This window comes from Arachis ipaensis, chromosome B4 (genome assembly GCF_059453495.1).
Source record: "Arachis ipaensis isolate K30076 ecotype BB chromosome B4, ASM5945349v1, whole genome shotgun sequence".
Classification (NCBI taxonomy): Eukaryota; Viridiplantae; Streptophyta; class Magnoliopsida; order Fabales; family Fabaceae; genus Arachis; species Arachis ipaensis.
Window position 1 is genome coordinate 108,936,683 of NC_142439.1, and position 11,655 is coordinate 108,948,337.

At 33.8% G+C, this 11,655-nt stretch overlaps 2 protein-coding genes and 1 pseudogene across 2 annotated transcripts; all 3 read right to left on the reverse strand.

Annotated features, from left to right (window-relative positions):
- Positions 1 to 2,427: 2,427 nt before the first annotated feature.
- LOC107637882 (uncharacterized) lies at positions 2,428 to 3,824 on the reverse strand. The gene has a single exon (XM_016341147.3). The coding sequence runs from the start codon at positions 3,759 to 3,761 to the stop codon at positions 2,505 to 2,507; it is 1,257 nt and encodes a 418-aa protein (XP_016196633.1). The 5' UTR covers positions 3,762 to 3,824; the 3' UTR covers positions 2,428 to 2,504.
- A 4,424-nt stretch (positions 3,825 to 8,248) lies between these two features.
- LOC107636679 (uncharacterized) lies at positions 8,249 to 9,301 on the reverse strand. Its single transcript, XM_016340171.2, has 2 exons — positions 8,696 to 9,301; positions 8,249 to 8,569 (listed from the first exon to the last, which is right to left on the reverse strand). The coding sequence occupies exons 1-2, from the start codon at positions 9,299 to 9,301 to the stop codon at positions 8,249 to 8,251; spliced, it is 927 nt and encodes a 308-aa protein (XP_016195657.2).
- Positions 9,302 to 9,840: 539 nt separating this feature from the next.
- On the reverse strand, positions 9,841 to 11,655 carry LOC148568729 (uncharacterized; annotated as a pseudogene).

An 11,655-nucleotide genomic window follows, 5' to 3' on the forward strand; every position in this document is an offset into this window, starting at 1 on the left:
TCAAAAATACCTCTAAGTTTTATTTTGTTTCAATTTTGTCCTAAAAGTTTTCGATTTGCATCAAATATACCCCTGACGGCTAATTTTCCAAAAAATTTAATACCAATTCAACAACAATTTCATAAGAACAACCCTCAACATAAGCAAATCAAGCATAATTTTCATGCATTATTATTAAATTGGTCTTAAATTTTTCGAAAATTTAGCCGTCAAGAGTATATTTGATGCAAATCGAAAAATTTTAGGACAAAATTGAAACAAAATAAAACTTAGGGATATTTTTGAAACTTTTTCCAAATTTTAGGGACAAAAATATACTTTACCCAATAAAAAAATTTCTGAAATTAAATCTACAAAAATATTAAATTTAAAATTAATTCATGATAGCCTTTTTTCAAAAGTTCTGGATCTTACAATCAATACCAACACCAACATCTTCAACATCACTATTTTCTTCTCTTATTTCTTGTTTGATATTATTTTTTCTTTTTGAAAAGTTTTTATTCTGCAATTATTTGTTCTTCTTGCAACGTCATTTCTAGCAATAGTTCTTGCATACTAAATAATAGGGATTAGGGTTAAGATTTTTACTCTTTATTAAAAAATAAATTTATTAATAATTTGTGAGAGTAGTTAATCTTCCAAAATGATAAGGTTGAGAGTCAAAGTGTGTTTTTTATAAGAGATCCCATTGTTTTTTGCGAAAACGAATTGAAACGGAGTTGAATATTTACTTTTATATTTATATTTGAATAAAGAGTAAATAATCAACTTGACCCTAAATTATTTGACAAAATTATTTTTAAGAGATATAAATGATAAAATGATTCTTAAAGATATGTTTTGTCTGACGAATTGTTTTCTTCGTCGTTTTAAAATGAGAGTAACTTGTCTTATATAATATTTTTTAGGTTTAATTATTTTGTTAGTCCTTATATTTTTATCAAAATTTTAATTAGATTTTATATTTTTTTTTTCAATTGGGTTTCTACATTGCTTTAATGTTGTAATTAAGTCCTTCTTAGTGTAAAGATATTAAAGTTAATTAAATATTTTTTCGCAAATTAAATGTATTTATAATTAAAAACTTAATTAAATGTTTGGCTGCATGTATTTTGGTAAAAATATTATGTTAATTTTAACATTTTTAACATAAAAATGACGTAATTACAAAATTAAAAGTAATGTAGGGACCTAATTGAAAGGAAAAAAAATATAAGGACCTAATTAAAAATTTGAATAAGAACTAACAAAATAATTAAACCTATTTTTTAAATCTAATTGACTTAATATAAAATTTGTTAAGAATTAGTTCGTATATTAAAAATTTAATTAAAAATGACAGCAGAGTAAGGGCTTGTTTGGGTGAGTTTTTAAAAAAAGATATTTTTTTGAGTTATCTTTTTTTAAAAGATCTTATAGAGAAGTAAAAGTAATTTTATGTTTGGATATCTCATGTAAAAAGGTCTTTTTATCAATCAATTATGTTTGGGTATAACAATATAAAAGTACTTTTTTGTTTATTTATTACATGAAAAATATCTTTTTTTTAAGGAAAAAAGATCTTTTAAAAAAAGATGTAAATTACAGCTTCTCAAAAAAGATTTTTTTTTATTTTACTAGTGCTTTTACTTTTACTACTAGAAATTTGCCAAACACGTTAAAAAATAAAAAAAGATCTTTTTTCATTGAAAAAAGATCTTTTTTTAACAAAATAATGACGCCCAAACATGTACTAAATTATCTGAATTTTTTCTTTTAATTGTTATGATTAAGTATGATTCATTTAATATCTTTTCTCATTTATTTTTTCTTAATCCCACTTAAAAAATATATGATAAGAGACCATACTCTATAACAACAATTAATAGAAAAGAATTGTGACCAATTTATTTTCCGTGTAGATTTTTTTCAAATTTATACTATAGAATTTTCCTAAAAACGAATTGCAATTGAGATAACATCAATTAACTTATTTTAAGCAAGTCAAGTATTTTAAGATAAATTATAAAGAACTAATTTTTAATTAGTTTATACTAACCAACTTTAGAACTTAAAATTTATAATTTAATATAAAATAAAAATTTTATGATTTAGGATCTATAATTTAATATAAGTAAAATAATTTTTAAAAAAATGACTAAATGCCTCGATCGAATTTTACTATCATATTGTGTCTCAAATGGGAAGTTTAAATTGACTCAAAATCAGTAGTAATGTAGTATATATAGATTCTGCATATATAAAGATTATTGCTACTCTTCTTTTAATTTTATACAATAGATGAACGTCTTAATAAAATAAAAAAAAAAAAAAAAAAACAATATCAGATTCTTAAAATCTATAAAGTCGTCCTAAGATATAATGCTTTTACATGTTTCATGATTTATATAGTATCCCTTTGAAACAAATATCAAAATCATAAGATTTGCGATATCTTCTCACTGATCCCATTGATAATGCTTTGTGAATTCTCAAACATTACAAGTAATTTTGCCTCTTTTCTAAGCTTTTATAATCCCGTCACAAACAACACAGTGATTCGAAATCAATTTAGCCACAACACTTCCCTCTTCAATCTCCAAATCTTTTGTTCTCTTGTTCCACAAATGCACACTGTAGATCTCTCTACCAGACAAATCATTCAGTTGATTTTCCACCCACCTTGATTCCGATTCATCTTGTGGCTTCTTCAAAAACCTCCAAGCCCTAACCCTATCCACAGGATAGAATGCCCTAGGAGGCAAAATTGTAAGATTAAACCCTTCAGTTCCTCCCATTCTTTCTATAACCCGCTGAACCAATTGAGGCCCATTATATCCCCATTTATTACCATTGAAAGTTGTTGCAAACTCCTGCATAAACTCCAACAAAATTGGATGGTTAATGTCAAAAATCATAACTCCGTTATTTAATATGACCCAATGTCTAGTCACAGGGTCTAAACTTTGTGCACCAATTGTGTTCCTCAAATTAGAGAAATCTCTTAGTACTATAAGGTCAGTGTCCATATACACTCCTCCATATTTGTATAAAATTGTTAATCTGATAAGATTGGACAAATTATTGGACAATGGTACATATCCTGGATCTTTAGTGCCACTATTGATCTGTTCAAGCCACGGCTCAGCCGGGGTGTCCTTAACCAAAAAAGGCAAATCCGGCGTCACGGCCTGGATTTTGAACCCCCGGTCGAGCAGTGACTTCAAGATTGCGTATCCACGTGGCGAGTCCATGGACCGGGACACAATAAGCAAGCATGCATCCGGATTGGCCTTAAAGAATGAGTCCAGTGTGAGAAACTCTCTCTTGCCAAAGGATCTTGCTGGGGACATCCATATGATGTGGTGCAACACTGGACAACCTTTGTTGAGGAAATTGAAGACTCTGCTATGAAATTGTTGTGATAATGTTGTTGACTTTAGAACCTCTATCTCAGGGAGCTGTCTTCTGAACCATTCAATCCTTTCATCTCTTGAAACATTGTCAGGGGGAATCAGAGGGTCATAGTTTTCTGCTTCTTCAGATTGCTGTTCTTCTGCCATCACAACATTGTTCTCTAAATATCCAAATTGTGGTGCTGTGTCAGTAACATGACTTTTGAGGTTGAAGTAATGGATCTTGGAATTTGAGTACATGCTCTCAACAAAAGTGAAAATGAGGACCCCAACAAATATGGTTGCATAGAAGTGTGGTGTTTTTGGGTTGCGGCTCTTTAGCTTGTATTCAAAGATTGTTTGGGTCATTTGTTTAGAACCCATTATTGCTTCTGGAGCTAGGTAAGTTCTCTATGATCTAAGGGATATAAATATGCATCTAAGGAAATAATTAATTGATTTATGCAAGGGAGAATATAAAAATTATTGTATATAAATAAGGTACCTTCTATTAAAGGATGCATCACGAATAGTGTCCACAAGCTAAACGTTTTTTCGGATTAAAATTTCAATTTACTCCTTGATACAATATCGACAAACATGAAATTCAACCTTTTGTCATTCTGAAAGATCTACTATACAAATGGTAACTTACATTTAGCATTAACTATTATGTCTCTGAAGATGACAAAATGTGGGTTCTGTCACAGTATACCAATTTATTCCCCCCCCCCCCCTTTTCACATAAATTGGTGTATTGATTCTTTTCGTTTTCAATTATTTGAAGCCTTTAAGTTTGACATTTCTTTTGGTACAAAAATTGCTGAACTGAATTTTAGTGTGAAAATATCATTTTTGTTTACCTTAAAGCCTATTAATCTATTATTAACTTTTGCATTAAGATTGACGGTGAGATAATTTATTGGGATCCAAATGTTAATTTCTCTATATCAAATCAGGCTGATTAGGGTCAGGTGCACTGAGATGCTCTGTCACTAGTCATAAGTAATAACAACATTAATGCTGTGTTTCAATTTTGTATTTATTTTCAATCTTCGATCCTTGCATTCATTCCATCGACCAACATCGATAGTGATTTCAATTTCATAGTCTTCCTTTACTTTTTCCTTTCTACTTCCTTAACAAAAATTTCAATTTCATTAGTCGAAAGTGAAACTATTTTGTTTCTAGCTACATTGTGTTGCCTATTTTACTTTTGATATATTGAAAAAACATTAATTTTAAAGTGATTACTATAGTATCTAAAAATATTTGTTTAACTTATTAAAAAAGGTTAAAAATTAATATTTAATTTTAAAAATATAAAAATAAATAATTATTAAATATTCAAATTTTACATTAAAAAATAAATTAGACAAAAATTAGACACTAAATTATAGGCACCATAAAATTCACTTATTTTAAAGGCAAAGGATTCGATAGTCCCAGAACGTTTGGACCATTAAATGGTCCCGTAACAAAATATGTTTTTTAAGTTTTTTAATATCTGCTAAATAGTCAATTTCTAATTTTAATTACAAATTAACTCCATATATTTTATTTAACCATAAAAACTATTTTTTATTTTATAAATTATTATTTTATCATTCATCTATTATATTTATTAATAATCAAAAATAAAAACAATAACAAATTAGATCTTCCATTGATCGTAATAACTTTTTGGCAATTCCAATCGATTAAAAGTTTATCTTTGATCCATTACATCCATGGAGGATTTTAAAATCGTGTTTCTTAGAAAATCAATCGATTGGATTAACAAAACAATCGATTGAATTTCAGGTTTCCCATAACTTAATCGATTGGACTTTATGTTACCACAAAACAATCGATTGAAAGTTGCAAGACAGTATGATTTTCGCAAAAAATCAATCGATTTGTCATATTACCCAATCGATTGAACGATGACTAGAATGTGAATTTTTTTATAATTCAATCAATTGTTTATATTACCCAATCGATTGAAGGCCACTATTAAAATGATATATGAAGGTTTAATCGATTGGTATGATAATACAATCGATTGAATTTTGTACATGACTAATGGTATATTCCAATTCAATCGATTAGTATGATCATTCAATCGATTGAAATGTGACGTAAATAAGTTTTTTTCTACATTCAATCGATTGGTAGGATAATTCAATCGATTGAATTTTGAATCGCGCCATTCTCAATTTCATGTCATTTTTATAAATTTTGAATCGTGCCGTGACTAATGGTTTATAAATTGATTGATTTATGGGAAACTTGAAATTTAATTAATTGTTTTGTTAATCCAATCAATTGATTTTTTAAGAAATACGATTTCAAAATCCTCGACGGATGTAATGGATCAAAGATAAATTTTTAATCGATTGAAATTGCCAAAAAGTTATTACGATCAATGAAAGATCTAATTCGTTATTGTTTTTATTTTTTATTATTAATAAATATAATAGATAAATAATAAAATAATAACTTTTATAATTAAATAAAATATATGTGGTTAATTTATAATTAAAATTAGAAACGGACTATTTAGTAGTTATTAAAAAATTTTAAAAACATGTTTTATTATGAGACCATTTAATAGTCCAAATATTTTGGAATCATCGAATCCAGGTTTCTTTTTATGGGCTCGTCTTTGAAAATTGTTAGGTGCACTCATTATTAATAAGGCAACTCTTAACTCTCGATTTTATTATGTTTTATATAAATGGTTGACACTCATGGTAATTTGCTAATGAGATTAATCATATTCCCTTTTTTTTTCAAAAGGATTATATATTTTTTAAGAAAAAACGAAAAAATTAAAATCCATAACATGCTACTTTATTTATTACCTGTGGATTTTACTCAACCAAACAAATAAACCATCAACTAAATTTGTATCATCAGAGACTTTCTATTTGAAGAACAGATACAACTCGTCGTTGCAAGTTTCTTAGAATTTATAGTAGTGTGTTTTTTATTTAATGATACTTTGAAAATAGGAATTGAAATAGGGTTGATTTGTTAACCTCGTATTGAAAGCTGCTCTATTTAGCATTTTTTTAATGGCCTGGGTTATGATTGAGTTATATTGTCATGAGCTCTCTGGTTTAGCCTAGCATTATCTAACACTTGATTGGTGTCTAGCCCTCTGTCCTCCTATGAACCACAATGGGGTTCGGAGTTGATTCCTTGTAGATCCCTAATCAAGTCATTCGTAGTATGTTTAACTACTTGTTTGATTTTGGCATTATTATTTTCTATTGTAGGCATCTGCTCAGTCAACATAATGATACAATGATGATGTCTCTCCTTGATTTGGGGTTAGGATAGATTGGGTGAGGAGGTGTAGTTTGGGAATTGGACAAATTTTTAGGGTTAAGATAGTTTGTCAACAGGAATTCATCTTTTATGGTACAATGTAAATTTTGTTTTGTCAATAAAAAAATTAAGAATTTATTTGGTTTGTATTTTTGTTCTTAATTTTCATATTTAATATTTTTTATTTTAGAATAGAGTAAAGTATCATTTATGTCCCCAACGTTTGGGGTAAGTCTCAAACCTATCCCTAACGTTTTAAACGTCCTATTTGTGTACCAAACGTTTGTAATTGTAGTCAATGTAGTCCTACCGTCAAAATTGCAAACATTTCGTTAACGGCGGAGCCTACGTGGACGTTATGTGACACGGTGGCAGGGCATGTGTTGTTACCGTTATTCAATTTAAAAAATAAAATAAAAAAAATAAATGTTAAGCAGGGGATCCTCTCGAAAACCCCAATACCCAATTCTTTGGCTCCAGTTGCTGCTGCGCTGCCTTTGAAGGCCGATTCCCCGTGCGTGAGAGAAGATGGAGCATGAAGCATGCCAATCTGAAGCGAGCCAAGGCAACAAGCAAGCCACACGAAGTAGGAACCTAGCACGTCGAAGGAGGACAACCTGTTACTGTGGGGAACGGCCTGTGCTCGCAACGTCGTCGACGGCAGAAAATCCTGGGCGGAGGTTTTGGGGTTGCGTTAACTTCGGGGTGAGCTTTAGCCATGTCCTTATTTGTTGTTGAGTTATGCGTTTTGATCATCAATGGGTGTGACTCTGCTGTATCATGTATTGTATAGGTTGGAGAAGAATGTGGCTACTTCGTATGGGCAGAACCAGAGGAAGATCCGTCACAAGTTTCTAGGCTAAGATTGAAGGTCAGAAATTTGAAGGGCAAACTGGATATGGTTGAGTTCAGATTCATGGTTGCAGTGGGAGTTGCTTTAGTTGGATGGACACTTGCACTGATAATGGTGTTTGAAAAAACAACAGCAACCAAATTTGGCAGACTTTCACTAGAATAATGTTGCTGGTTTTGATGAGTCATAGGAGAAAGTTGTTACATAGCTAAATTGAGATCTGTATGTTGGGTTAGAGATAATAGTCATGTTGAACTAGTTGCTATTTTGTTGAACTCTTTGGCAGATGGTAATGCATTGATGTAACTTTGTGTTTTGGTTGAAGAAAGGCTGGTTTGTGCATATGCAATGTTGTTTCAATGAAAGAGTTGATTGAAATCAAGTTTTGGATTTTTGCATTCTATTTAAATGAAGCAAGTCAACAGGAAACATAGGGTTCTGTAACATATTACTTAATGATTAACCAAAAAGCTGTCATTGGATACAAGCAGTAAATGTTGGAAGCAAAATAACAAAACAAGAGCAACACAGTTTGCTCCATAATAACAAAACAAGAGCAACACAGTTTGCTCCATACTAAGGGTCTGCAATAATATACTATTGTCTTAAAACTAGTTTCCAGACACTATAAGGATACTAAACAGAAATCCTGAACTCATAAAACAAGTAGGCTTAAAATATAAACCACCAGACATCATATTCGTCACATCCTTTTCCATGCTTTGGGAGGTGTCCTAGCCATGAACTTCAGTTGGGATTGGGTGATGTTCTTCGATGGGCTTGGCAGCACCCTCAGATTTGTGGTGGATGGAGTCAGCTTAGGCTTTTTTGAAGTAGCTTGAGAGTGTTGTGAACTCACATCAGTAGCAGCAGATTTTCTCTTTGGCCGGGTGACTGTGGTCTTCTTTGCAGCAGCTTGGGATGGCTTAGAGCCCTGGCTGGAGATAGTGCTTGAGATAGTGCTAGTGCTGGTGCTAGACTTGAATCTGGAAGCCCTTCTTGTGGATCCAGCTACTTTATTTGCCTAGTAAACAGCCAGAAAATCAACTAAGCAGAATTATTCAACAGCTACTCATATCATAATCTTTAAATGCAATTAATAAAAATGAAGCCCTAACTAACATGAGCAAAATAAATTAACAGTGCTTACCGATGCAGTTGCAGCTACTTTGCGCTTCTTTGGATAGGTCCGTTTGTTGTGACCTCTAGCAAAACAATAGGAGCACTTTTGATTCTGCCCTTCGCGAGAAACTCCTCCCCGAGTTGGGTTCTCATCTGTAGCTTTATTACGTTTTACTTTAGGCCTTCCAATGGGTTTCCTGTAAACTGGTGGCAAAACGTCATCAAAGGGTGTCTTCTCCCACAGGTTGGGTCCATTCAAGGGATATACCACATGTTGGTAGCAGTCAGTGTAGGTTGATTTCTTGTAACAGTTTGCAACAAAGTTGTCAACGTTGAAGCACATCTTCCTGATGCAGGTCATTGCATGAGCACAGGGGATCCCGGAGAGTTGAAACTTCCTGCAAGAACACTCATGATTCTTCAAATCAACAACGAACTTCTCTTTGCCTCCATGGATACTTGTTACCTCATATTTATCATGACCAGCATACGTGCTCACCCACTTACCACTTGCATCAGCTTGTTTCTCAACCTTAATCCTGATACGGGGCAATACTTCTCTTGGGTATTCAATTATACGATCCCTATTATCAGCCCAACGCCTCATTATGTATACTCTGATGTCTTCAAGCATGCTGACTATTGACTTCTCTCTGGCATCCACAATTACAGAGTTAAAGACCTCACACATATTGTTTACCAAGGTGTCACACTTAGACCAGGCCCCAAACTTGTGGCGGCACCAATATTTGGTTGGTATCTCCATCAGGTGGTTGTAGGCTCCATTATCAAGACTCTGTATCTCAGCCATTCTCCTCTCCCACTCTTGTAAATAAGTAGCCTTTGCAGCATTCCACATCATCAGTTTTAGTTGCAGCCCTGGGAATCTCTTCCTGAAATTGCTATAAAGATGTCTAACACAAAATCTATGATCCACTCCGGGAATCAGCTCATCAAAGGTTGGAACCAATCCCTAAACCCACAAGAAATAGTTAATACAGTAATTAGAGCAGCATGATATTTGTTAGGTATAATTAAATCAGTTAATGCACAAAATCAGTAACTCATTACAACTCAGACCATATATCATATAGTACAAACACCAGCAAACACTACAAGAACTTCTCCCTACAATTCAAACACCTGCATACACTACTAAAACTAATAATAGGTTCAATGAAGTAGCTCCTTAAAACTAAGTTTAGAAATAACTACCTTCTGTTGGTCAGACATGAAGGTGCAGCCCCTTATCTTGTCATACCCGAAGTCATCACACAAATTGGTAAGGAACTAGGTCCATGTGTCCTTCGTCTCTGCTTCAACCACTGCATAGGCTATTGGCAACATCTGGTCGTTCAAGTCCCAGCCAATAGCAGTGAGAAGCTGACCTCCATAAGGTGTCTTGATGAAGCACCCGTCGAGGCAAATTATTGGACGGCAAACCATGAAGCTCTTCTTGCATGCATCAAGGCACACATAAAGTCTTTAGAACTTTGGCCTTAAATCCACACCAGGTTTTGGTCTCTCAGAAGCAAACTCTGGTGGTCTCTCCACTTGCAACTTCACTGTAGAGCCCGGGTTAGACCTGAGCAATTCGTGACAGTAGTCATAGAGCCTCCGATACTGCTCAATGTACGTTCCTTGTAACTCATCAAGAGCAAACTGCTTAACCCGGGCAGCTTTAGACTTAGTCAGCTCTACATTCCACTTGATGTATGCTTTCTTCATTAGTGTGGAGAGCTTTATCTTTGGATTCTCAGCAATTTTGTTTAGAAAGACCTTGCTCAACCATTTTGCATGCATAATACCAATTTTCAACTCCTTGGAACAGCTATGTTTGTTGTGGCAGCTGGTGAGTTGCCATGTTTGCTCATTCTTCATCTTCCCACAGTATGCAAACCAGTTACAACCCTCAACGCAAATGACTTTCACTCTCCGAAGGTCAACCTTATCAAACCTCAAACCCCTCCCAGTATGTACAGCATAGGCAGTAGCACAATCCTTAAACTCCTCTCTTGATACATAAAGAGTTCCAATCTCCCACTTATACTCACTCATGTCCTTTAGCTGCTTGTGCAAGGGATACCTCTTCGCAACATTGTTGGCATCCTCATCATCACCAACAATAGGCACATCAAGAAAATCTTCTGATTCATATCCCTCTTCCTCATCCCCTAAACATGCAGGTATCTTCTCCTTACCTCTGTCATATCCACTCCTATTCTCTTTTGCTGCATCAGTTTGGGATTCAGTTGTGCCAGGCTCGAATGTATCCCCTACCCTGATGTCCACATCAACTAACCCCTCAGCCCCTTCCTTATCATCATCACTGTCACCAAACACAACCTCAGCAGCACTATCTTCTGAGCAATAACCATTTCTGGAATCAGAACTCCATGAATCACTGCTGTCATCTACACCATCCTTGGGAGTATAGTCCTCATCCTCGCTGCCATCACTACCCTCTTCTTCCTCATCTGATTCATCTTTTCCATCTTTCTCACCCACATTTTCTTCCTCCACATTTGGGCCAGAATTTCTCTCAACTTCTCTTGCTGAATGGGCCTCAAATGCCACAATTGGGCCTGGCCCATTAGATCCACAAGCCTGCTCTTGCATGGTAGTTTCAGTACTCCCTAACATGTGTACATCCTGAACTTCTTCATGGATATCACTAGGTTTATGCACTACATACAGCTCCACCATATCCTCCCTAACCCCAATATTAGCCATATCCATCGCATCTTTGTCTGTTCGCAGCATCCTTAAGCTTTCTTCTGTACTCCCTCCCAGTGATTTGTACCACATTGCTGCAATGTCTTTTTTCAAATACCCTTGTCTGCTCACTATATCATAAACCTCAATCAGGCTCCACTCATCTCCATTACAGTAGTCTATCACAGTTGTCTCCCCACCCAAATACTTCAAAAGCCCACCTTCAAGACCAAAGCTTCCATGGTGGTAAACTTTGACACTGAAATAACTCAT

Coding starts and splice junctions, on each gene's coding strand:
- LOC107637882 (XM_016341147.3), bottom strand. CDS start 3,761: ATGGGTTCTAAACAAATGACCCAAACAATCTTTGAATACAAGCTAAAG.
- LOC107636679 (XM_016340171.2), bottom strand. CDS start 9,301: ATGCTTGAAGACATCAGAGTATACATAATGAGGCGTTGGGCTGATAAT. Junction 8,570..8,695: donor AAGTAGCTGCAACTGCATCG/GTAAGCACTGTT, acceptor GCTGTTTACTAG/GCAAATAAAGTAGCTGGATC.